Raw genomic sequence first — 27,773 nt, forward strand, 5'->3', positions numbered from 1 at the left:
ACACCCAAACATAAATTTCAGCATTCACAAAGGATTAAAGATCTTATTACAGGTTTTGTAGCATGCATATTATTAGTTATGCGGCACTATCAGAATAAAAGTTGCCTTATAGCACTACACAGGCAAAATGCAAGGGCAAGCCGCCACCTAAGCAGTTTTCCAGAGAACCCCAGGGGTCCTTGTAAGCCTCCCTCCAAGATAATGTAGTACAGCTTACCCATCCCAACCAAACTTCATCTGCAACATGCAGGGAAGAACAGGCTATGTTCATGAATGCACTTCCAAGTAATAAAAGCAAGGGTGAGGCCAAGCTGGCCTGGTTAGTCCCTGGGTGAACAGAATGGGCTAGAGAAATACATGGGGAACCAGATGCTACTGGACTACAACTTCCATCAACCTCAGCTAGCACTGCCAATGGTCACAGACAAGGCAAGATGTAGTCCATTAGCATCTACTGTACAAGCCCATCACTTTGCCATCCTTGTCCTGGCCCATACCTCAAGAATCCTCCCGAATGTGCTGGGATTCCACAGCTGACACAAAAGATTTCCTCACAGACAAGCTGATATAAAATGGGTTCTGTGAATGTAGATAGTTAGCAACAATGGCTTTAGCTAGCAGTCTTCCATGTGCATTTTCTGTATTTTTTGCTCTATAAGACTCACTTTTTCCCTCCTAAACCGTAAGGGGAAATGTGTGTGCATCTTATGGAGCGAATGCAGGCTGTGCAGCTATCCCAGAAGCCAGAACAGGGGATTGTTGCTTTCACTGCGCAGCGATCCCTCTTGCTGTTCTGGCTTCTGGGATTCAGAATATTTTTTTCTTGTTTTCCTCCTCCCAAAACTAGGTGCGTCTTGTGGTCTGGTGTGTCTTATAGAGCGAAAAATACGGTAAATGTTACTAAGTTCGGTTCAGCTGGAACTCTGCAAATGTACAGGGGCTGTGCGTCTCTTTTGGCTTTGACCTGAGCAATGAGCACAGAGGGAGGAAGTGCCGTTCATGTGGTGTCCGCCCATCAAAGGAAGCACCAGTGATTTCTACCAAAGACCTCTCAGTAGTAGATGTGATGATAGGTAGTTCTCAATCATAGCATAACATGCCTGTCAAACTGATCCACCAAAGCTCTAGCCATCTCTAATGCAAGTATCTGTTAAGGATAATGATATAATTTCCTGAAATGCGGATGTTTACTTATGCTAAATTACTGGGTACTTTTAACATGGGTCCGTCCCCCGCCCCGGCAGTTGCTCTTATGTTTTTGGCTGACTGAATCACAGAGAGAGGTATTTCATTCTGTTGTGACTGTTATTCCAGTAACTGTTATTTTTTAACTGTTTTCTGCTCTCTCTGTGCATGTGTGTGAGGGACAATGGCTGCTAAGAGAGGATGTTTTCAGGATACTGCTGAGGATAGTGTTGTGTCAGCGTGATCTGTCAGATTTGAAACAGACAGAGAAAGATCCCTAAATGTTAATAGGGAGAAACCTGTGCAGGAGCTCTCTGTAAGGAACAAAGAAAATACTGCTGAGGTGAAAATAAAAACCTTTCCCAATTGTAAGGCCTGAGTGAGGTAAAACTCTGGTGCAAGTCTCAACGCAGTTTTGTTTATAAGTCTAAGAAGACTTCAATCAACAATTCAAATGGGAACATACCCATGTTTGAATAAGCATGTGATTGTTTATGTTTATGAAAGTAAAGTTAAGTAAAGCTTAACATAGAGCAGCCTCCTGAAGGACTAGAAAACTTAACAAGTGGGGAAACCAGCTCTAACAAAAGGGGTAACGTAAAGTCCGGTGGGAAAATGATATTGTGACAGCTCATTATAATGTACCCAGAGGCTGCTCTGTGTTAAGATTTCCCAAGATGTTTCAAGCCCTTGGATCACTGCAGGAACTAGATTTCTTCAGTATGGGCTGTTCCTTTCTTTTCTTTCTTTCCTGTTCACCTGCGCCTAAGTAATGCTTTCTTTGGGACTTGTCAGGAGCCTTGTAGGAAGTGCAAGTCAGTGGTATCCTGAAGAGGCGAGTGGATCCCTGTTCTATTTGAAAGCCTATTAAGGTCCTTCTCCGTGTGCCACCTCCGAGAGGGGTGGGGTGGTCACATGAGAACAGGTCTTCCCAGTGGTCGCTCCACATTTGTGGAATGCTTCAACCAGGGAGGCACGTTGGTGCCATCACCATCTGTTTTTAGGCACTAGTCAAAAACAATTTTATTTTCTCATTATGTTTTAATTTTCAACATGTTTTACAAATACAGTCAAAACAGCTTTCTCCTTCCTCTTATTTTTGTCAACTTCCCACCCCTTTTTCCATGGAGTTGTTTCTCTGCTTTTGCTGCACCCTATTTTCTATCTATCAAATCATAACCACAGTATTATGATCTAATTACTTCTGATGCTCATAGCTCAAGTCCTGCTAGCAAGTTCATCATACTATAACCTTTCTTTAAATAGTCTGAAAAAGGCATCTATTCTTCTATACAACACTCACCATTAGATTATTTTAATTTTGCTTTATGTTTTGTCAGTTCTGCATAGCCCATTATCTAACTTAACCACTGTTCTTTTGTTGGAACTTCTTCTTCCTTCCATTTCTGTGCATATAGAATCCCAGCTGCTGTTGTTACATACATAAACAACTTTAGCATAGGGTGGGGGGATTTCTACCCCATAAGTGTTTCTAAAATGATTGGCAGTACAGAAGAACTGGGAAGAGGGGCAGTCTTTCAGAGGAGAAAATTGAAGAGTGTCACTGGGCACGTGTACAATGATATCTCGTGTTACGTACCGTCCCCCTTACCAATGCTTCGGGTTACGAGCTCTGCTAACCCGGAAGTAGATGCTCCTTGCTGTGAACTTGGCCCTGGGTTGCGAGAGGAAGTTGCGTGCCAGCGGTGCAGCAGCAGCAGGAGGCGCCATTAGTGTTAAGAACGGTTCCGGGTTACAAACAGACCTCCGGAACGAATTAAGTTCGTAACCGGAGGTACCATTGTACTTAGATCTTTTCCTATTGAAGATTACAGCTTCCTTTGCTACTCTGTTCTGTATCAGAAACAACTGTAACTCTATGTGTGTGTAAAACTTTGAGTAGGAAAGCCGCTAAAAATTTGCACCACACTGAGATAGTCTTTTTTACACTCAGTAATCAGGTAGTTTAAATGGCTTTATAAAATCATACAGTTTTTACCACATTTGTCACAACAATGATGCAAGCTGATGTTATATAATTGTAAGTTAAAATAGGTACATCATTTGACTACAACACATTGCCTAGAAAATCTAATTAGGGTGTGGGAGGACATGCTCCAATCCATCATTTCTGGTCATTTTCAACACTGCAGATTCTATGTCTGCGGATTCTTCTACATCAAAGATGAGATCATTCTGATGCGCAACTTTGACCACGCAGCAAAGACTGAGGGGAGAAGCTGCTGTGGTTTATATTCAGCAGTTATTTAGCTGAAGCAATGCCACCTTGAGTTTTCCATACAAATAAGTAAAAACAGGGACAGAATCTTACAGTGCATTCCCGTCTCTTAAGAGAAACACTGCTATTTTGGGCCCCGAAATAGGGTTCTTCTTGTCCTATTTGGGATTCTTGGGGACAAGGGAGGAGTTTCAATCCGAGCTGGGAGTAGTTTATAGTCCAACCCTAAGAAACGTATTCATAGACCTGCATAGGATTTCACTCCTAAATACACTAAATTATATTGTTTCCTTATTGTGATTTGTATTGCATTGTATTAGATGTATAGTCGTACCTTGGATCCTGAACACCTTGTGACTTGAACGTTTTGGATCCTGAACGCTGCAAATCCAGAAGTGAGTGTTCCAGTTTGTGAACGTTCTTTGGAAGCCAAATGTTTGACGCGGTTTCCGTGGCTTCTGATTGAGTGCAGGAAGCTCCTGCAGCCAATCGGAAGCCACATATTGATTGTTGAATGTTTGCGGAAGTCGGAGCAACTTCCAAAACAGATTCCGTTCAACAACCAAGGTACTACTGTATATTGGAAACATGAGGTCAGACAAATTTTATTTTATCCCCTTCCCTCCTGCATCACTAATATATTAAGATTTTTCATCATCCATAACAACTAAAATGAACAACTACATTTAGAATAAACACTTGAACACAATTTGAAAAACAGAAATATATGGTCTTCGGGCAGCTTAAAAGTACCAAGATCAAAAAATGCTTCTAGTAATTAAAGTATTTTAAATTTAATTTTAGTCTTCACGGTTGTGTGTGTGTTTTTGTGCGTTTTAGAATTCAGTTTTTTAGAATTCAGTACAAGACAGGCAAAGATAGGCCTGGTAAGGAAAGGATGAGTAGGTATGGGGAAGACGTTTATGTGTGGCAGCTGGGCAAGGAAAACTAATTATCAAGTAATATTATTATAGTCAAAAGTATTCCAGAAAAGCGGGTGGCATGCCTACCTTGGCTACAAACAGGTGAAAGTTCACAAAGGATTTACTAATCACATAGTAAAGAATGCTCTATATAAGGTGTGGACCAGATATCAACAATTACTACTGTTAAATTGTGGGTGAACATATCAGACGACACAGCGATTCTCCAAACAGCTCTTGTATATTCACAGGCCAGGACAGAACTGAACTGAAGGGTTCAGTCAGCCTACTTATATAGAGCTCCAGTACAACGTTACTGTAACAACTTTCTAAAACTTTCTAAAACTATCCAATCACTGAACGTCACTTTCAATCCCTTATTTGCAACTATCTACAGTATCCCACTGCTGGCCCAGGTGCGAACTTCAGTACATAACAAGTAGAACCAAAAACGCCATGGTGGCTGTCCCCGCTAGAGGCATTCACAGTTAAAAAACTAAATATGGAAAGTAACTGGGCAAACTATAGTCAATTATTAAAAGATGATCAGGGACAATTAAAGCTCAAAACATTTGAGGAGGTAAGACATCACCTCACTGTTTGGCTTCAATATCATCAATTAAATAATGTATTTAATTCAGATTAAAAAATAGGGTTCAGGAAAGAAGAATTTAAATTACAAAAAGCAATACTAAAAAATAATAAGAAATTGTTGTCCAAAACTTATGACCTATAATTGGAATGGGACTTAAAAGACAAGGAAATAAAAGAAGTTATGGTCAAATGGGCGCAAGATATCGGCCACACAATATATACAGAACAGTGGGAAAGGCTTTGGAGGTCGGATATACGCTTTACTGCCAGTTACACTATTAAACTGTGGGAGACAGTGGAAGACAGGAGTGCTTGGCATGCTCTGGTCTATGGGGTCACGAAGAGTCGGACACGACTAAACAACAACAACAACAACACTACTATTAAAGAGAATTTAATGAAAATGTGCTACAGGTGATATTTGACACCTACCTTCCAAACTCACAAAGATATATAAATTAAAAAACAATTTATATTGGAAATGTAATAAAGCTGAGGGGACAATGATGCATGCATGGTGGGGCTGTGAAAAAATTAAAAATTTCTGAGGATCTATTCATGAAGAGTTAAAATTTCTATTGAAAAGAAACCAGAGGCATGCCTATTAGGCATTTTGGGGGAAAGACATCCCACAGGATAAGAAAAGGCTATTTTTATATGCCACAGCCGCAGCCAGATTATTACTTGCAAAAAACTGAAAAGGAGTTATTATCCCAACAAAAGAGGAATGGATAAGTAAATTATGTGAATTTATAGAACTGGCAAAGTTAACAGTAGCCACAAGACATCAGACAAATCAGAAGTAAAGGAAGGAATGGCAATGCACTGAGGATTATATGAAAAAACACTGCTCTACGGTTAATATGTTGATATGCCTAGACTAAGTTTGTAAAGTACATATTCAGACGAAATATAATATATATATATAAGGAATAATATTCAAAAGACGCAATGTCAATAAGATTAAATAACTACACAGAATGTTGAGTTGGGGAGGAGTCATATGGGTGTACAGTGGTACCTCGGGTTAAGTACTTAATTCGTTCCAGAGGTCCATTCTTAACCTGAAACTGTTCTTAACCTGAAGCACCACTTTGGCTAATGGGGCCTCCTGCTGCTGCTGCGCCACCGGAGAACGATTTCTGTTCTCATCCTGAAGCAAAGTTCTTAACCTGAGGTACTATTTCTGGGTTAGTGGAGTCTGTAACCTGAAACCTATGTAACCTGAAGCGTATGTAACCCGAGGTACCACTGTATATGTGATGGTATTGGTTTTCACTAATGTATAGTATAGATGTTTTCATTTTCTTTTTGCTTGTCTGTTTTTGGTATTTTATTTTTTTTTTTTTTGTATTTTTGTGCAATCTTCAAATAAAGTGTTAAATGGGGAAAAAATAGTACTCTAGAAAAGCATCTAATTAAAACCTGTATAAGGCAGGTATGTTTAATTATTTTTCGCTTTAAAGACCGGTGGCTAACTTTCACGGTCGGGGAGGGGGGGTGCCCATGGTGGGTGTGGCCATCCCACATTCTACATGCACACTTTCTTACTCACAGGACGCAGTCCCTTCTCCTCGCCTGATCCATGCAGATCAGCTGAGATGAGGAGTTAATCACCCCCCTCTCCCTGATCTTTCTTCATATGATTTCCTGGGAAGAGCATTGTGCTGCAGCTGTTGGAGGTAGGTATCACTGCTGTGCAGTGGCCGATATTGTCACCAACAAGACACAGGAAGCAGAAATGGTAGCAAATCATCTAATCTAGTTGTGTGTTTTTTTCTCTTTATGCTGCTGCCAAAAATTCTGGGTAAGTGACAAAAAATTGTGTGTGCCTGTATCAGGCTTACAGTTCATTACTAGTGTGTGTAGCTACACACACACACACACACACACACACACACACTGCTTACAATCTCAGGATGCCAGTTTTCATCAAACTCTATGAGGTAAGACAGTGGAGTACATGTACATTTATAAACTAAGTATATTATCAGTAGTGGTATACATTATCCTAAAATAAAACAAGGTATGTATCTTAATTCAGATAGAAAGGAAGTTTGAACAACTAAGATTCCCAGTGACTGGACACCTCAAATAATTCTTGAAAAACAGCTGTCCATGAGATATGTCTAAAGCATTACTATCCAAAACATCTTCCCGTTTATACTTACTATTTAGTAGAATCTGACAATTGATACTCTCGCCGCCTGTCATAGCATTCTTGGATTCCAGGGTCATTCCATAAATACCTTATTGCATCTACATAAGGGTTCTCAAATGAGCACACTTTCTCTATGTCAACGTCTCGAACTAGCTGCGCATTAGCCTATAATAATAAAAACAAAATCCGATTACATTTAAGTGCATTAGACACATTGAACAAAATATATATTAGGTTACTTACTTACACACACACACACACACACACACACACGCATAATGTGTTGATAAGAACATTTGGAAATGAAGTTTCCTAGACATACGGTCAGACTTCTTTTTGAAAATATGTGGTAAGTATGTTTTGTTTTTTTTTTTAAGTACTTTCTGGAAGGTAAAATGGGTAAAGGAAAAGGACCCCTGGAAGATTAAGTGCAGTCGAATTTGACTTTGGGGTGTGACACTTATCAGAAGGCAATGACAGCACTCAGGATATTGAGATGCGAGTGTGAGTCACAGAAGGAAGTAGAATAGAAAAAGAGAAGTGATTGTTGGCTGACAATCAGAGTACTGGTAATTTGGACAGAGCAAAGGTGTGCGGACATTCTAACTAGGTGGAAGCTGGGGTGCAAGATGAAGACCTGCTAATATTAAACTGTATCTGAAAATACTTATATTCACTAATTCATTAGCAATACTACAGTAGCATCTATGAAAGCTATAATAAACGTATGTTAACAAATCAAAAGTTAATAAATATAAAATACACTACAAAAATAGTGTTATGTTGGATATAAACCTCCAGTAGATTATTGGGAGCATGAGGGAATCGTATTATTTTATTCTTCATATAACTGGGAAAATGTCAACGTCAATTCATCTAATATAAAAGTAAAACATTTTAACTGGCTTTAAAATCAAGAATCCCACAGTTGGCTACTGTAAGAACAGGATGCTGGACATTGGCCTGATCACACACGTTTGTCTTATGTTCACCTAAGATAATATGAAGAAGCAGCTCTTCTGCTCTCTGTGCCAACCAAATGAGCTTTGTCAAAATGATGTACATGACCTTCACTTGCTCGTGCAGAAAGTGAATTATCCTTGACTCAATTCACTATACTCAATACTTGCTTATAGGGAACTGTCTGGAATTGACAACACAATGTGGAAAATCCCCTTCTTTGTTTGCTTAGCTATCAGACATTGCTAAACAAACAATTCAAAGGCTCAAATTTTAATTTTCAGTTCCTGTTTGAAGTAGCCAAAGAAACAGCATAGTTTCAAGCTAAGGAAGTTATATTTTCTTTAAGCAAGCAGACTGCATTACTGAAAAACCTTTTCAGTAAGTCCATATAGTCTACCAGGTGTTAAAATTTAGGTCAGACATGGGAAGCTGGGGGAATCAGCAGTTACTCGTGAAGTCTAATGAATGTCTACTAACATTTAACCAAAAGATTGCACAACATCTTGCAATAACAGCCAAATAGCACCATGCCTTCTGCTTATACAGTGGTGCCTCGCAAGACGAAAAGAATCCGTTCTGTGATTCTCTTCGTCTAGCGGTTTTTTCGTCTTGCGAAGCAAGCCCATTGACGGATTAGCGGATTAGCGCTATTAGCGGCTTTTAGCGGCTTATCTGCTGATCGGATCAGCTGATAAGTGGCTTAGCGGCTTAGAAAAAGGGGGGGAAGGGGGAAAAACCCGCAGGAACTCGCAATACATTGTCGTCTTGCGAAGCAAGCCCATAGGAAATTCGTTTTGCAAAGCACCTCCAAAACGGAAAACTCTTTCGTCTAGCGAGTTTTCTGTCTTGCGAGGCATTCATCTTGCAGGGCACCACTGTATAACACTAGCTTTGTGCAACCGGCTTCCAATAGTTATACAGTGGTGCCCCGCAAGACGAATGCCTCGCAAGACGGAAAACCCGCTAGACAAAAGGGTTTTCCGTTTTTGAGCTGCTTGGCAAGACAAATTTCCCTATGGGCTTGCTTTGCAAGACGAAAACGTCTTGCGAGTGTTCCGATTTTTCCCCGCTCCCCCCTTTTTCTAAGCCACTAAGCCGCTAATAGCCTTTTAGCCGCTAATCCGCTAAGCCTTTAATAGCCGCTAAGCCTTTAATAGCCGCTAAACCGCTAATAGCGCTAATCCGCTAATAGGGTTGCTTCGCAAGACGAAAAAAACGCTAGACGAAGAGACGCTCGGAAGGGATTAATTTTGTCTTGCGAGGCACCACTGTATTCATTGATGCTACCTGGAACTATAAAATAAGGGGAAGTTACTGGTGCAAGAATTAAAAGGTTCATTCCTATGTGTAGCTATTAGAACCAGCTAGTCCTGGTCTTCATCATTACAGTAAGAGCAATACAGTCCAAGTGGCTCACTTGTCTAGAAATACTGATGCACTCTTTGGGACAAACAGCTCAACCCCTATTGAGCAGTGTAATTTGAATACATGCCTAACAATATGCACACATTGGAGGAAGGAACGGCAATAAGTATGGAACTTGAGACACTGTTTTTAATCCGTTACCTTTTGCTGTTCAATCGCAAGATGCACAATACAAGTTACTATGATTTTTGTATTTATTTCAATGTACAACGTACCTTTTCCTAACTGTAATTAAACTGTTTTATGGTAGAATTTGATCATTAGCCAATTAGCTACTATCATGAGTAGTTAATATCTCAGCAAGCATATATTGCTGTACGTTAATAATGAACATAGTCAGATAATGCACTTTCCCCTGAAAAGTACACAGACTAATTTATTCAAATATTGCCAAGGATCATTAGTGAAATCTGCAACACGCAAAAAAAGGTGACTGCTTAAAAGAGAAATGTCAATAAATAGACAATAAAGTATCCTTGGCAGTTGTTCTCTTTTTTAAAAAGGAAAAGTTATAAACATTAAGTCCGATTGTGATGCATATAACAAAAATGGGCAGACTATGGGCAATATCCCATTTGCAAACGGGTTGCATTCTGAGTCACTGCATGCTTGTCTGAAATTGTGTGCAACCGTAACACCTATTGAAAAAGCCGGCAAACACCCCATTCTGCTCCCCCGCCCCTTTCTGGGATGTTTTTGTAATATTTTTGGGTCACTTCTGGGTTCAGTGCAATGTGTACATGCGTAGTTACACCAATATTGGATGGACCTAAAACGTATGCTGCCTGTATATCCATCAGTATCTTTCCACAATATCTGCAAACAGATCTTAAGAACTGGGGACTTGTTAATGCACTCGCTGTAATATTAAATGATATCAGCAAATGCTCAGCACAGAGGAATATTTCTAGTAAGATCTAGCCGTTACAATTGTAGATCAAAGATCTGCAGCTGATGAAATCTACAATTCTGTAGTTGTGAAATGAAAGACTAAACATTCAAGTGAGAACAGAACAGATACAGAACCAGCCATAGCAAGAAAATGCTGGTAAGTTCCTCACTATGGGAAGCCATGGTTTCCAGTACAGTGGTACCTCGCAAGACAAATGCCTCGGAAGACGAAAAACTCGCAAGACGAAAGAGTTTTTCATTTTTTGAGGTGCTTCGTTAGACGAATTTCCCTATGGGCTTGCTTCGCAAGACAAAACGTCTTGCGAGTTTGTTTCCTTTTGAAGCGGGAACTGGGCTGGCAGGGAGCGAGCGAGGGAGCGACCTACCTTTTCCAGAGGGATCCTCTTCTGGAGAGGGCACAGAGGAGGCAGGTGGGCTGGGATCCAGCGGATCTGGCTGGGTCTCTGCGCCGCCTCTGCCTCTCTCTCTCTCTCTCCCTCCCCACGTGGCTGCTCCATTTTGTCATAACTGCGCGAAGGCAGGAGGAGGAAGACCAAGGAGGAGGAGGAGGAGGAGGCATCGACTGTGCTTAGGCCGCAGCGAAGGCACCTTTGCGGGGGTGGGAAGAAGCCCGGAGCAGCTGCCGAGACTGTGGGGAGCCCGGCGGCGTGGCGCAAGGTAACGGGGGGAGCAAGGGAGAGTCCGGGCCGGGCGCTTCGTGCGTCCGCCCTCGGTTCCTGGGCTCGAACTTCCTTTGGCACCTCGTGGAGAGAGAGGGAGCGCTGGGGCTTTGATGTGGGACGCGGTTTGGTGGAGCAAAGACGCGGCAAGGCTTGGCGACAGAGGAAGGGGGGCTGTTTTTGTGGGGAGGTGGGAGGGGGTGTCTTTGCCTCTTCCCGGCAACAGATCCTCCAGGCTGGGGAAACTCCTCCTGCTGGGGAGCGACCCGCTTTGTGCTTTGCCCGCTATCCCATTATAATACAGTACCAGGGTGCATCCGTGCTTCGCAAGACGAAAAAATCCGCAAGACGAAGAAACTCGCAGAACGGATTAATTTCGTCTTGCGAGGCACCACTGTAATTAAACATTTGACGTTATAAAAATGATGGCACATCCATTTTTGTAAGCCACAGGAATGGGAGTTAAGTCCTTTATTTTAATCAAAGGTCTCTTGTGAACATAGGAATCAGTTCATTTGTACAGTGCTGTCTTCAATGTTTGGCAGCGATTCTCCAAAGTTCCAGGCGGGAGTCTTTCCTACTCATGCCTGAGATGCCAAAGACTGAACCTGGGACCTTTCGCACGCAAGACATGTGCTTTCCTGCTGAGCTGCTGCGCACTAGTGCCATGATGCCAGACATTAGCTAAATGCAAAAATTCCAGGACTTACAGTATTATCAGCATCTGAAATGCAGAGTCTGTTAAGAGGGCATGGAATAAAGCTTAGAGGTGCACTAGAGCGAGGAAATATGCCAGATATAAGAATATAAAATAGTCACAATGGCCAACATAAAGCACAAAATATCTTCCTGTTAACATGGGCCTGTTCCAAATATATGTAACATGGGAGAGAGGAAAGGAGTGTAACCAGGGTGGGTGAAAATCAATGATTTTTTAATAAAAAATAAAAAATCAGATTTTTTTAAAATTTAAATCAGATTTTTAAAAATTCTAATTGGATTTTTTTAAAAATAAAATGCTTTTGGAAGAAAATTCTTTCTAAAGTTAGTTTTCTATTTAAGTTACATTATAGTCCAGGAAATAAAGATTTGCTTTTAATTATGTAACATGAGACTTTATATGCAATGTTTAAATGTTTTGGTAAATGAATTCCATTAATCCATTCACAGTGTCATGTTCTTCCAGAGGTTTCTGTAAGATTATTTGGGGCAGTTTTTCTAACAAGATGATAGTATCACAGGTGCTTGTTGTTGCAGTTCTCAAAAGTGTGAATTTGTGTCTGCAGAGATAACATGCCTTTTTCTCAGGAAAAATGTTATAAAATAAACATATAGAGTTGAGGGGAAAAATTTAAACCCATTGTTCCTTTGCAAATTTATATACACAGAATCAACCCCATATCTCTTAAATGCTAAGTTCCAAGAGGTTCAATGAATAGATTGTTTGGAGTGGAATAGATCTGCACAAGTAGCCAAGTGTGAAGCAGTAAAAATGATAGTGCAGTCTTGTGAGCAGAATACTCCACAGGTCTTGGGATCTTTGTGTAATACAGTGGTACCTCGGGTTTGTAACCTCGGGTTACAAACACCTTGGGTTACAAACTCCGCTAACCCGGAAGTAGTTGAACTTTGCTCCAGGATGAGAATGGAAATCGCGCAGCGGCCCCATTAGCAAGAGTGTGCCTCAGGTTAAGAACGGTTTGGGGTTAAGAATGGACCTCCAAAATGAATTAAGTTCGTAACGCGAGGTAGCACTGTAATTGCGCAAGTCAGTAATTTTTGATATAACTGTAAAAACTACTCTGAAAATTTATTATTCCAGAAACGAAACCTTCATCTGGTTGTAAATATTAAGATTATACCAGCAAGAATGAGTCTTTCTGTAAAAAAAAATGATTTAAATCAAGTCTTACTGACTAGTGATTTAAATCAAATCCACCCTGCTTGTAACCGTGTGCTGCAGGGATGCTGAGCTCCCCCCCCCCCCCGCCTGCTACTTCACTCCACCACAATCCATCTCCCATTTCTCTCGCAAATTGATGCCCTAACCAGAACTGAGCTCAGAGGACATTAAATTGCACCTGCCCCTTGGCGTCACATGTTATTAATACAGACCTGTGTTGAAAAAAGACACAGGTCTGCTGCCACCTGCTGCTTGTTGAATAGCTAAAAAGACTGGGAGCATCATAAGACTCCGGGTGCTCTGACCCCCCTTATCCTGGGCTGGGGAGGAAGTGGATTCAAGGAGGGAAAGTTTCACCAAAGGAGTGAGAGGTAAGCGCCCAGCAGGCAGGAAAAATGAAAACTATAAAAACACTCCCTTAGCTTAATGCATATGGCAGAGAGATGGTTGTTGTTGTTTTAAGTATTCTACCATTTAAAAATCTGTACATTCCATTCCTTATAAAATAGATTAAAATTACCCTATATGTATGAAATTTAGTAAAGAAAATCTCTTTGGTGAGATAGACAAGTTCTCCAACTTTTAGAAACACTGAATGGGAAAAAACAGCTGTTCAAATCTGTGACTGGGCCAGTATTTTTGGGGGGAGGGTTCATATTAACCGGTGAGATGTTTAACTTGAAAAGCTGATATGAAAAACTGAAATGCTTTGAGCCATTCAGGTAGACCCCTGGGGATGCCTTTAATTTGAAGAAAAGACATTGTGCCATTTTCATTGTGTTTAAAAGTAGCGTATTTTAGATGCTTTGTACTACAACTTCCATTAACTTCCCAAGCTGGTTGGGGCAAATGGAAGCTGAAGCCCAACCAGGTTGGGGAAGGCTCTTGGAGAGCGAAGACGGACAACTTATCAATACAAGTAATTTGTTGTGGGTGAAAAGTCCACCATCCCCTGGGAAGTATCAGCGACCGTATTTTCCGCTTTATAAGACGCACCAGACCACAAGACGCACCTAGTTTTCGGAGGAGGAAAACAAGAAAAAAAATATTCTGAATCCCAGAAGCCAGAGCAGCAAGAGGGATCGCTGCGCAGTGAAAGCAACAATCCCTCTTGCTGTTCTGGCTTCTGGGATAGCTGCGCAGCCTGCATTCGCTCCATAAGATGCACACACATTTCCCCTTACTTTTTAGGAGGGAAAAAGTGAGTCTTATAGAGCAAAAAATACGGTACTTACCCCTCATTTGGTTGTATTTAAACACTTGCTGGCTTCAAAGCCTGGCTAGCTTCAAACTGGAAATGCTGGCTAATTTTTTTTGCATACACCTTTCAGTGAAGCTGTTAGCTCAGCCAGCAGAAGTGTTAATTTAATTATTTCTTAAAACAATTACAGTTGAAAATCATAGGCTCTGTTTCTCCATCATTCTCTCCTGAGGGTGCCCACAGAAAACAAAATCCCGGACATACATACATACATACAGGCATAAAGATAAAGGTTAAAAAAGGAGAAGACACCAGGGCCAGAAAAGCCTCCACTACAAGGCGGTGATGGTCAAGGCACTTCACAAAGCATCTGCAACCCACTTTCCCAAGCCTTGCTGTCCACAGAACACAGCACCAGCTCCACCTCTCACACAGCAGCTTCTTTCCACTCCAGCGCTAGAGGACAGCTTGTCCCTCAACTCCGAGCAACCATTTGTAAGCAAGTCTTGAAAAGCATGAAGAAAAAGCAGGGCAGTCCAACGCAGACACAAGCAGCCCGCTCTTATTCAGGCCAAGGCATAATGAAATCCAACGGGAGATGTTAAGTAACAGTTGCAGAACGGCTGCTCTGTGACTGACAGCGCTGCAAGCCTGCTAAAACAGAAAGCCAACTTTCAACTCCCACCAGGCAGCCTCCCTTCTTTGGAAGTCTTACATAAGCAGAACTTGAGTATAGCACCCACATAGTCCCTTCACAGCATAAATCACAGTTCTTAGGTTTGTTGCTTAACCAGACTTGCCACTGTTGGGAGAAGGGGTTCATGTCAATTAACTTTTGTATCAAATTTATCATACTTTTTTTTAAAAAAACAACAACAACATTGGGTTATAATGCATTGCACCAGCACAGGCTTTTATTTTCTGCTGGAAACTGTTTAAAAACTTTAAAAAACAAACAAACATTAGTGTGCAGATCTTATCTATTTCTAACGTTGGTTACAGTTACATAGGCATGATGGTGAGAACCTGTGACTTGCCAGGTGTTGTTGAGCAACAACTCCCATCAGCCCCAGCCAGCATAAAAATAAGATAAAAAATACCTCATTTAAAAACTGTTTAAAATATCTAAAAACAATTAAGCATAATAAACCATTTAAAGCAAACTTAAGAACAGGTGTACCCAAATCAAGTGTCTGGCTATGCCCAGTACAGTGGTACCTCCAGTTACAAACTTAATTCGTTCCGGAGGTCTGTTCTTAACATGAGGTGTGCTTTTGCTAATGGGGCCTCCCGCTGCCGCCGGCGTGCGACTTCCGCTCGCATCCCGGAGCAAAGTTTGCTACCAGGAGCATCTACTTCCGGGATGGGTGATGGTGGCTGAATAATGTCTACAGGCAGGGAGTCCCAAAGCACAGGGGCTGACCAAAATTTCATCTTGCAGTTATTATTAAGTTCTAGATTAAGTTACAGTCTGTCATCTAGTTCTGTATTTAGTAATTGAAACACCAAAGAACAGTATATACACTTGAAATTTTAGGATATAAAGGAAACTCTTTATTTAATTACAAATAGCAGTAAATTTTTGAGATTTAATTTTTTAGTGTATTAGTAAGTTTATCAAATAATAGCGGGTTTTTTGTAAAACTGAATTCATAATAAAAACTCATTGTTGTAAAGAGTGTACTTTTTGCCAATGTGCATTATATTCACCAACAAATCCATTTTGTTGTTGTTGTTTCAAGGTTCTGACAATTGAGGTGAGCATTAGACTCGATGGCGCATTAGACTTGAGTAAATACGGTAATACATACTGTACTTGGGAGAAAGCTCAGTGAGTGTTACACTGCATAGGATCAGGTTGTTAATCTATATTGCGCAAGGTTTCTACAAGGTGAAGTGGCCAATCTTTCAACTGGAATTAGCTGAAGTAGGGTTGGGACACAATTTTGCTTTGTGAGAGACAGAAATCATAAACACACACTTGTAGAAAGCACACTCATATAAGTGCTTGACAATATTGGATTAGTGAACCACAGCCCTCAGAAAAGTGAATCAATTCTAAATGTGACAAGATTAGTAAACCGACTGAAATATATTCCATCCAATCCAAGTAACTTTATCGTTCTAGCCACTGGCCATGACAAATCTAAATAAAATCTAAATCTTAAAAAACTCAAAAACAAAATACAAACAAAAGTGGTGTCACACCACAACTAATAGTCTCTATTTAGATCTCTGCGTCTTCCTTACAGTTTACTGCTGTATTTCCAGGGTTTTCTTTTTGGCCGCCAAACAGGGCAATTTTATGAGTCACTGAAGCGTTTACATCACTAAGAAACCATAGGACCTTCTCTGCCAGGAGAGACATTTTTCCTGTACAGATGGTGAGAAATCGCCTCCTGGGTGGGCAATATAGTAAATAGTGCAAGATGTCTTCCACCTGCAGGTGCCCACATATACAGAGTCTTTTTAGGATGCTGGAGGGCACAGTCTGAAAACACAGCCCAGTAAAAGCGAATCTTAGCGAGCCAGAGATTTGACAGGTAACTGGCTCTAAAATGGACCATTTTTAGAAGGGGGAACCAAGCAGAGCATTTAGCGGGTTTAATCGCTTGCAGATCATGTAGCAATTCTGTCCGGTGGCACCAATCACTGAGTTGGTGTTTGTCTGTGGATGTAATCTCCTCTACCTTACGGAAATAATAAGAGTTCAAGTAATGTTGGGTGTTAGATTCCGCCACTGGCTGTTCTCCAATTCCGCATAGTACAGGGCTGGCAAGTGTCCGCAAGGCATGGAGGACAGTCTCTTCAGGTAATTAAATCTGGTGCAATTAGCTCTTGCAGTTAATGTTGGCCATCTAGCTTCCATGCGTAAGAGTACAGCTGCTGTTCCCATGGGTAGGGGAAACAGTCAAAATTGGTTTTGCACCATTTCTAACCCTTTGATAGCATTCTTATCCGTGTCCCAGATTTCAACTCCATAAAGCATTTGAGGGATCGCTTTACTGCCAAATATTTTTAGCACGGGCTCAAACTGTTTTCCACCCTTTGTGAAGTAAAACTTCATCAGAGCCTCAATCTCTCTCTGCACTCTGGTTTTCACCACCTTGATGTGCCACTTATAAGTCAATGTTTCATTAAAAAGGACGCCAAGATATTTGAAAACATGGGTTTGCTCTAAATCATGGTGCTCAAGCATCCGTTTATAGCGGGGGCTACATTTTCAGAAGACCATGATTTGGAGTGGTTAACCAGGAGGTCTTCTTGTTTACAATATGAACTGAGAGCCTCCAGGAAGTTTTTAAGGCCCAGACAGGAAAGAGAAAGAAGGACTATATCGTCCGCATACAGCAAGCAGAACACCTTCCTGTTTCTAAGTACTGAAGAGCGAAAGTGAGCTTGGGCTAAACGTGGGACTATGTCGTTGATGTAAAAGTTGAAAAGTGTGGGGGCTAAAATGCAGCCTTGTTTTACACCACTAGCTGACTTGAAAGATTGAGACAAGCAGTCATTTAGGCCCACTCTGACTCTCATGCCAGTATCGCTGTACAGCTCTAGAATCAACAGGAGGAGTCTATGTTCTTTACTGGTGAATTGAGCAAACCAGGAAGATTTGGCTTCATATTATATCCAAAAAAAATTAAAAATTCTTAATAAATATATTTTAATATATATATATATATCCAAAGCAGGGACCATGGCTTGTTTTTTCATAACCAAGCACAATTAGCAAGCCAACAAGAAATCATGGTTTCAGGTCGGCTTGTTATTGTGGCTTCTTAGAGAGAAACAAACCACAATCCCTGGTTTGGGCATAATGCAAAGCTAAGACTTCCTGGTTTATTTTATTCTGCTCATGGCACAGAAGGGCAGTAGTAGTTAGGAAACATGCACCAGAGCACTGCCTGTACTTCCTAAACCATGATTAGTCTAGGTTACTGTGATGTGCAAATAAAGCCAAAATATTGGCTATGGTACAAGCTAGCATCCAATTGCACCACACCACCAGAGGTATATATAACATCACCCAGTAGATCAGAATTCAGACCATAGAAGCCAACTCCTAGGGGCTGAGGTCTCTTCGTCGTTGTCCCCCCAATAAAATATTTGAGGGGGCAGCCACCCCAAGTTGATGGGCACTGCCATTCAAATGGTGTACATGCACCATGCCATGTGATCGATTATGCAGGGTGGGCATTTTATTCAAGTTGGCAACTCTGGTTCGGACTATGGGGTCTGCAGCATAGGGTTGTATCTCTCAGGCCTTATCTCATGCACAAGGGTAAGTTCTTTTGTGGGGAACTTTGTTGTAAGGACGCTTTGCACAAAAAGTGAGCAACCTGAACTAAAGCACACTGCTAACACTTCTGCTCCAAGTATTCTGCTTTGGGTCTCTAGACCCAGCCAGCCAACACCCCATTGCATCCCAGTTCTAACTATTGGGACTCCATGAGCAGAGCACCCAAGCAGAATAAACAAGAGGAAACATATCCTGCATGTGTTAAGTGCCACAACTGCCTCCCATGTACCCCACTCCGCTGTTTTATGTGAATACTGTGTCTTGCTTAAAATGGATTATTGAAACACATTCCTTCCTCACAAAACCAGGAGTCTCTCCTAGACAGGGAAAGCACTCACACGCACACAGGAAAACACACACATAAGCTCTCTGTGGGCAAAGGCCACGGGCTCCACTCCAACCATTGCCAAATCTGGTCAAACACTCATAAATTTGGCACTCCGGGCCTTCCCCCTGACCCCCCCCACTCACCCTGCTCCACACTCTCCTTGGGTTTTTGCCTGGCTGGAATGTGTTCTTGAACAGGGATAAAGCCTCCTGCCTGCATGGAGAATGTGTGCACATTTCTATGGTTGGAATAGAAATGGTTGCCTACTGTATACTGTAAGAGTCACACCCATTGCTCTACTTTCTTATCCCTCTGGCCCTGCCTACTACTGGAATGTGGCCTCCCGTATGTCGTCTGTGAGGGAGAGCACCCTCAAACTGAAAAACGCTCCCTCTTCCCTGCCTACAGATATGTTGCTCAAATCAATACAAACCACTTTGAGGCTTTGTTTTTTAACCATCAAGCAGTGTATAAATCTCATGAAATGAATATATAAAGCCTGAAAATGAGTTCACACTTTTGGCAACTAAATGTGGCAGAATTTCAAGCAGGAATATTCCTTCTTGGGCTCAAAGAGTAATCTCCTCTCCCTGATATGTTATCCTTCCTGCAATTATTGTTGGTAATTAATTTCCCCACAAAAAGTAGGTTATTGCTTATCCAATATTATTAATAGACATACTTCCATGTCTTATAAAGATTTTGAGATACACAAAAGAAAGGAATCTACATCATCATGTATTTTAAAATGAAAGGGTTTTTTTGTAATATATTTACTGCCTTTTGTAAAGATTTCTATAGGATCTTAAAAAGTATTACATTAAAAATATCATAGCTGTAATGAGTGTTTAGCTAGGTAAAGAAACCTGGTGAAGAATAAAGCCCAGAGTTTGGTGTAAGTGGAAGAAATTTAAAAGGGATCAGTGTTGCTAGATGCCAGGATGTGTTTCCGCAGACAAGGTGCTAGTCCTGGACAATTGAGAGAGCAATCCAAACCTGCAGAGGGTCTGGTCCTGCAGCTCTGGAGGCCAACTTCTTGCAGACTACTCTTTCTTTTCTTCTCTGTAACAAAAACTTCCAGCATAGAAAGTCTCAATCTGCAGATGTACACTCATCATGCTTAACTTAAAACTCAAGGCAACGTAGGGGGGAAAGTTGCTTCTGCAAAAGTATTGCTTCTCTTTGGCTTCCTATGGAACAATCATTGCCTGAACATTCCCTGTCAGAGAACTAAAAGTGCCCAACAATCCAATTTACATGTCCCTGAAGGAGGCTATTCTGTGTGGGGAAGAATTTTAGCAGCATCAAGCAGCAAACAAAACTGCAGTGAACTGCTGTTGAAAGCAATTTCCTCACCCTCTGGTTCACCCCTTTTGAGGGTTATACACAATATATTGTACTGCTTTCAGTGGTTTGATTTCTAAATGGGGAGATGTCGAGACATAAAGGTAAAGGTAAAGGGACCCCTGACCATTAGGTCCAGTCGTGGCAGACTCGGGTTGCGGCGCTCATCTTGCTTTATTGGCCGAGGGAGCCAGCGTACAGGTCATGTGGCCAGCATGACTAAGCCGCTTCTGGCGAACCAGAGCAGCACACGGAAACGCTGTTTACCTTCCCACCGGAGCGGTACCTATTTATCTACTTGCACTTTGACATGCTTTTGAACTGCTAGGTTGGCAGGAGCAGGGACCGAGCAACGTGTCTAAATGCTACACCATCTGATTTGAACTCCCAGTCTGCCAATGGCAGTACATGTGTGATGATTTTGGTGAAATGGGGCCAATAAGGAATGAGTTTATATCTTGCCATGAGAACGTAGGATAGCATTTGGCATTATAAGAAGAAGAAGAGTTTGGATTTATCACTACCCTACAGAGTCTCAAAGCTTCTTTTTCTTCTGCAGAATTAATGGGTCTGAGTGTCACAAATTTTAGATATATATACCTACCTCACAACCACCTGGGGCAAGACAAAGCAGACCAGCCTCACAAAGTGGTATGAAAGTCTATCGATTAGCTTCATGGCTGAGTGAGGATTTCTTCCAGCTCCCAACAGAATATTAGAAACACGATAAAACAGCAAACGTTACAAACTTCGATACACAAATTTTAACCACTACAGCACACCATAATAAATAACATGTGCCCCCTTTGCAGGGATGACACTCAACTTTGTGAAGTGTACCACATTTGGGGCAGGGAGTAACGCTTGGCATATAGCAAACAGTGAAAGCGCTCTTTCAATAACTGAAAGTTTCAAGTTAATTCTTCCTGAAGCCATTTGAAACGTAAAGCTACTAGGTCTGGAAAATGAGGGTGGTATATGAAACGTCTTAAAATTCAATTCTTAATTTCTGCATAAAGTGCTAGACACACAGCAACCAACCAAATGCATGCGTTCAGTTCCTTCCAAGTTCTGTGTGTGTTTGCGTGCATCTGTGTGCAAGGAAATAAAACAAAAATCAGATTAACATTCTTACTACAACTTTCCTGCCCTCCTGGTCGGCCTTAAGTGTGGGGAGTGGTGCAATTAACACCTGCGAGCCATGTGCTTGCAGCTCAGTGGTTGAAGCATCTGCCTTGCATGCAGGAAGATTCCAGGGTTCAATCCCCAATGGCACATCCAGGCAGGGATGGAAGAGACCCTGGAGAGCTGCTGTATGTTAGTGTAGACAATACTGAGCTGGAGGAACCACTGGTCAGCTTCATATAATCATAGACTTGTGGAGCTGGAAGGTATCCCCAGAGTCACCCTGGCAGCCACTGCAATGCAGGAATCTCAACTAAAGCCGCCATGACAGATGGTTGTTCAACCTTCCTGCGCACCGTGCTTCCTCCAGGATAAGTTGAGATTTATAAGCGGCTGCAAGCCAGCAGCCAGCCGAGGAAGCACAGCACACCTCTCCCTCAAACTCATACAGATGCCCCCAGGGGGTTCTCTCTCCACCATAGTGGCCTAAGCCCCGAGATCCACCGCACGCTGGCCAGCCTGCCTCCTGCCCCCCAGTGGGGGAGGCAAGGCGAGAGGAAGAGGCACTGCCGAGGGTACGGTTCAGCTCGCTTCTTGCACATGCGGCCCAAGCCTTCTGGTGCCAAGACACCAAGTCCCTCAGGCCTCCTCAGGGAAGGAGCAGCTCAGAGTGAGAGAATCCAGACCAAATCTTCCTCGAAGGGAAAGCTGGATTCCTGCTTTCCCCTCACTTCAATTTGTTATTTATTTATTTGAATTTCTATACCAGCTTTCCCAAGAGGATCACAGGGTGGCCTGCAGTATAAAAATAAAAACACATAATGTGGTAACGAACAAAACTTTAATTCCCCTCCCCCTTTTGATGGACTAGTCCCCTAAGTACCCCCTTCCGCTTTGGCAGAGTGTGAGGAGGAGCAAGAGGGCAGGGGGGCATGCCCGTTGCGTCCTCCTCAACCATCCTGGCAACCCCGTACAGCATCGCAAAGCGGAGCATAGGCTTTGTGATGCCGATTCCCCCTTTGCCACACAATCCCCTCACATCACCAGCAGCAGCCCAGCCACCCTCCTCTCCCCACCTCACTTGCCCGCCAGCTCTCTCTTTCTCCAAGCCTCCTACATCCGGCACTCTGGGCAGAGCACGCATGCTCCTTTTGTCCCTCCCCCACCCAAAAAAACAAACATTTTGGCAATTTTTAAAAAATTCCGCCCAGATGGTGATTTCACCCATGAAGTCTCAGACATGTCTGGGGGGAAACAGACTTATGCTAACCCTACATTAGGGACATCTAAATAAGCCACTGTCCATTTCCTAGTATTGTAAAGAGAAATTGAAGGGGAGGGGAGAATTCATAGTTCAGCGTGAATTGGATTGTGTGGGATAATGATAAAAACAGATATCTTAATTTATTCTTGAGCTACTTAATTCCTCTGTGAGAAGCTGACTGTGCTAGTTCTTCAGACCCTGCCCTGGTACAACCATACAAGGAGGGCTTGCGGTCTGAATTTAGCCAAGTCACATAACACAACAAGGTTGACAGCCTTACAAATCTGGAGGAACAACATTCTTCATGTGTGTCAACGGGAACTGGTATTAGGCGTGTGCTCTTCACAATGTTGGAGGAATTTATACATGCATTTTTAATAATTTCAATCCACTGTGTGTGATATTTCTTCAGCTGTTCCTTGCATTACATTCAAAGAAGGCGAGGAGAGGGAAAGGGGAGGGTTCCTATTTTAAGTTCCTGCAGTCTAGGCTGTGTTGGATAACTTCAGTTTAAAACACTGCCTTTTTGTTTCCTTATAAAGAATAGAGCTCATCTAGATTCTAGGAGACCTTACATAAAAAGAGAAGAAGGGTGTTGGCAGGTGTAGAGAAAAGGAAAGAAAAAACACTGACCCCAATTGAGCAGCACATGCAATAGCACTGACAAAACAACAGCAATAGCAGCAATAAGCTATTTGGTGGGACACACATTCAGAAACATGTTTCCAAGAACATACAGGACACTGTCCTGTTCGCTTCTGCATCGTTCCTTCCTTATTTCAGATATCGTGACATATCGATATATCACAGTGTTTAGCTGGTGATATATCACTAAAACCAGATGTCACCCAGCCCCATCTGCAACCAAGCACAGAAAAGTGAAAGTGAAAATGCACTTCTATCATTCTCATTTGCAAATTCCAGCTCACTTATTTCCGTCACAGCAGCTCTAGTGTAGTTAAAGAAAAGCAGTGCAGCTGTAGCCTCCCTCCTAGTGACATTCTGCATGATCCCAAAGCATATAGTCAAATCACTAAAATTAATGGTACCTATGGGGAGCTTAGGGACGCGGGTGGCGCTGTGGGTTAAACCACAGAGCCTAAGACTTGCCGTTCAGAAGGTTAGCGGTTCGAACCCCGCGACGGGGTGAGCTCCAGTTGCTCGGTCTCTGCTCCTGCCAACCTAGCAGTTCGAAAGCATGTCAAAGTGCAAGTAGATAAATAGGTACAGCTCCGGTGGGAAGGTAAATGGCGTTTCCGTGCGCTGCTCTGGTTCGCCAGAAGCGGCTTAGTCATGCTGGCCACATGACCTGGAAAGCTGTACGCCGGCTCCCTCGGCCAATAAAGCGAGATGAGCACCGCAATCCCAGAGTCAGCCACGACTGGACCCTTTACCTTTACCTTTATGGGGAGCTTGGGGTGTTAGGGGGACGTTAGTATCTCTGATGGGGGACAGGTATACTTTGGTCCCCACCCTGCACTCAGCTCTCACCTGTGGATCCTAGAAGCTGTCATCATGCAACAGCTCGGGAAATGGTTTTGACTGGCTGGCAGCCGCTGACTAAATCAGGTGAGGGTAGCCGATTGGTCTCAAATGCTCAGAACCCAGCACAAATCCAAAACAGAGTCCCTAAGATGGTTGGATGGCATCGTGTGTACCTCCTTCTGGCAACTCCTGCAGCCAAGCTGGTGCCAAATGTATTGCTCTGGTTTCCTTTGAACTACATCAACAAGGCAGAGGGCAGGGGGTCTTCTGGGCAGCCCAGGGCCTCCATACACAATGCCCAGGCTTGCGCCCCTGAGAGGTCACTTTGGTACCAGTCTCCACAGCTACAGGTTGGTGCTGTGAATCTCCAGCAATTTGACTTTGAACCCAGAGGCACACTCCATTGTCTTTCGAGACAGATGGATACCAACAAAATGGTACTGTTTTAAATTGCTTTATTTTGGCTGGACATATGCAATAGTTATCGCATACAGATAAGAATAATAGGTATAAAGTATTTTCACCTGTCTCTCATTTTATAGAGGTATAAATTACTGTATCAGGGAACAGGAGCTACTTTCCAAACTCTCAAGTTATTTCTTGCTTAACTTGGCAAATGCCTGTTGCGTGTGGATCTAAATTTATATCCCTTTGCCATACAGTCATACCTCGGGTTGAAGTAGCTTCGAGATAAGTATTTTCGGGTTGCGCGCTGCGGCAACCCGGAAGTAACGGAGCACGCTACTTCCGGGTTTCGTCGCTTGCACATGTGCAGACGGTCAAAAATGATGTCACGCGCATGCGCAGAAGTGGGAAATCACGACCCGCGCATGTGCAGATGCACAGACACGGGTTGCCTTCATTTCTGGATGCGAACGGGGCTCCGGAACGGATCCCATTCGCATCCAGAGGTACCACTGTATATTCATATTATATTTGACAGCAAAGGCCTGTGAGATCTCTTAACTTGGCTGTCCTGTCTGACCTAAAAGCTAGTACAAGCCTGTCAGAAAAGCTGGAGTTTTTGACAAACACACAAACTCTTATTGTCTCTAAGAGAGTTGATTCTGCCTGTTTTCACAGGGGCTATTGTTGTGAAGAAACTAAAAGTTATGCTTAGGTCATGCACTGTTCAAAGGTGTATTTGCTGAAAAGAGAATGTGATATAGCATTATTTCCCTAAAGCTAATCTTTCCAGGAAAAGTTGAGGGCTCTTTCACTACATCTTCAAGTTAATATAGAAAAATGCAGGTCAGGAGAAAAGAACTGTTCAGTCTTTCTGCTCAGGAATGTTATTCTTATTTGTGAATTACTACTGTTATTTAGGTTCATTTGTTTGTTTACAGCAAGATCTATTTTAACATGTAACCTGGAGAGGCAACATGTAGTTTTGTACTATCACAGACCACATATATCTGCAAGAAATGGCCAATACCTACCTCATCTTCATTCTCTGGGGTGAAGGGGCCAAAGCTTATTGAACACATTTTGCAAACAGAAGGTTCCAGCTTCAATCCCCAGCATCTCCAGGCAGGACTGGGGAAAGAACCTGGAGAGCCACTGCCAGTCAGTGCAGACAGTACTGAGGTAGATGGACACACCGCACTGTGAGCTAAGCTATGGATTTGCAAAGCCACACAAATGTGTGGACTCCCAGAGTGGAATTCACAGCTCCTTCACTCTTCCCCAGTCCTTATTACTGCTGCATTGTGCTGAGCCAAGCCAAGGTTTGAACTCAAGACTCCTGGTTACTGTCTCTCTTCACTTACCGTATTTTTCGCCCCATAAGACGCACCGGCCCATAAGACGCACCTAGATTTTTTGGGGGGAAATAAAGGAAAAAAAAAATTATTTCCCCCCCAGGTGCGCTGCGCTACACCAGGAGCTTGGGGCGTGCGGAGCTCAGCGCGCCCCAAGCTTCTGCGTGCAGGCAAGGTCTCCGCTAGCGTGGGAGAGCCGGGCGCCTCTCCCAGGGCTAGCGGACTCCTGCGCTAATCCAGAAGCTTGGGGCAAGCTGAGGTCAGCGCGCCCCAAGCTTCTGCGTGCCGGCAAGCAGTCCGCTAGCCCTGGGAGAGCCGCGGGGCTCTCCCAGGGCTAGCGGATCGCTGCGCTATACCAGGAGCTTGGGGCGTGCTGAGCTCAGTGCGCCCCAAGCTTCTAGGTGCGCGCAAGCAGTCCGCTGCCGCCCCAAGCCTGGCGCACCCGGCAGGAGGTCCCACCGGGTGCGCGAGGCTTGGGGCGGCAGCGGACTGCTTGCGCGCACCTAGAAGCTAGCAGTCCGCTGCCGCCCCAAGCCTGGCGCACCCGGTGGGACCTCCTGCCGGGTGCGCCAGGCTTGGGGCGGCAGCGGACTGCTAGCTTCTTGGTGCGCGCAAGCAGTCCGCTGCCGCCCCAAGCCTCGCGCACCCCCTGCCGGGTGCGCCAGGCTTGGGGCGGCAGCGGACTGCTTGCGCGCACCTAGAAGCTAGCAGTCCGCTGCCGCCCCAAGCCTGGCGCGCCCGGTGGGACCTCCTGCCGGGTGCGCCAGGCTTGGGGCGGCAGCGGACTGCTAGCTTCTTGGTGCGCGCAAGCAGTCCGCTGCCGCCCCAAGCCTCGCGCACCCCCTGCCGGGTGCGCCAGGCTTGGGGCGGCAGCGGACTGCTTGCGCGCACCTAGAAGCTAGCAGTCCGCTGCCGCCCCAAGTCTGGCGCGCCCGGTGGGACCTCCTGCCGGGTGCGCCAGGCTTGGGGCGGCAGCGGACTGCTAGCTTCTAGGTGCGCGCAAGCAGTCCGCTGCCGCCCCAAGCCTCGCGCACCCGGTGGGACCTCCTGCCGGGTGCGCCAGGCTTGGGGCGGCAGCGGACTGCTTGCGCGCACCTAGAAGCTAGCAGTCCGCTGCCGCCCCAAGCCTGGCGCACCCGGCAGGAGGTCCCACCGGGTGCGCCAGGCTTGGGGCGGCAGCGGACTGCTTGCGCGCACCTAGAAGCTAGCAGTCCGCTGCCGCCCCAAGCCTGGCGCACCCGGTGGGACCTCCTGCCGGGTGCGCCAGGCTTGGGGCGGCAGCGGACTGCTAGCTTCTTGGTGCGCGCAAGCAGTCCGCTGCCGCCCCAAGCCTCGCGCACCCCCTGCCGGGTGCGCCAGGCTTGGGGCGGCAGCGGACTGCTTGCGCGCACCTAGAAGCTAGCAGTCCGCTGCCGCCCCAAGCCTGGCGCACCCGGTGGGACCTCCTGCGGGTGCGCCAGGCTTGGGGCGGCAGCGGACTGCTAGCTTCTAGGTGCGCGCAAGCAGTCCGCTGCCGCCCCAAGCCTCGCGCACCCCCTGCCGGGTGCGCCAGGCTTGGGGCGGCAGCGGACTGCTTGCGCGCACCTAGAAGCTAGCAGTCCGCTGCCGCCCCACGCCTGGCGCGCCCGGTGGGACCTCCTGCCGGGTGCGCCAGGCTTGGGGCGGCAGCGGACTGCTAGCTTCTAGGTGCGCGCAAGCAGTCCGCTGCCGCCCCAAGCCTCGCGCACCCGGTGGGACCTCCTGCCGGGTGCGCCAGGCTTGGGGCGGCAGCGGACTGCTTGCGCGCACCTAGAAGCTAGAAGTCCGCTGCCGCCCCAAGCCTGGCGCACCCGGTGGGACCTCCTGCCGGGTGCGCCAGGCTTGCAGACACTCGCCCGAAGCAGGGGGAGCCCTCCCGAGGGCTCCCCGTGCTTCGGGCGACAGGCTGCCGCCCCAAGCCTCGCGCACCCGGTGGGACCTCCTGCCGAGGGCGCGAGGCTTGCAGGCATTCGCCCCATAAGAC

General features: G+C 44.5%; 1 protein-coding gene across 3 annotated transcripts in view; it reads right to left on the minus strand.

The window, feature by feature from the left end:
- The window catches only part of LOC310688460 (guanine nucleotide-binding protein G(q) subunit alpha), a 94,024-nt gene that overhangs the window by 21,909 nt on the left and 44,342 nt on the right, over positions 1–27,773 (minus strand). For all 3 annotated transcript variants that reach the window (XM_083465021.1, XM_083465019.1, XM_083465020.1), the window contains one exon: positions 7,113–7,267. In XM_083465021.1, the coding sequence (XP_083321147.1) occupies positions 7,113–7,267 (155 nt within the window). The remainder of the gene's footprint in view (positions 1–7,112; positions 7,268–27,773) is intronic.

This window comes from Podarcis liolepis, assembly GCF_965112155.1.
Source record: "Podarcis liolepis genome assembly, chromosome: 11".
NCBI classification, from domain to species: domain Eukaryota; kingdom Metazoa; phylum Chordata; class Lepidosauria; order Squamata; family Lacertidae; genus Podarcis; species Podarcis liolepis.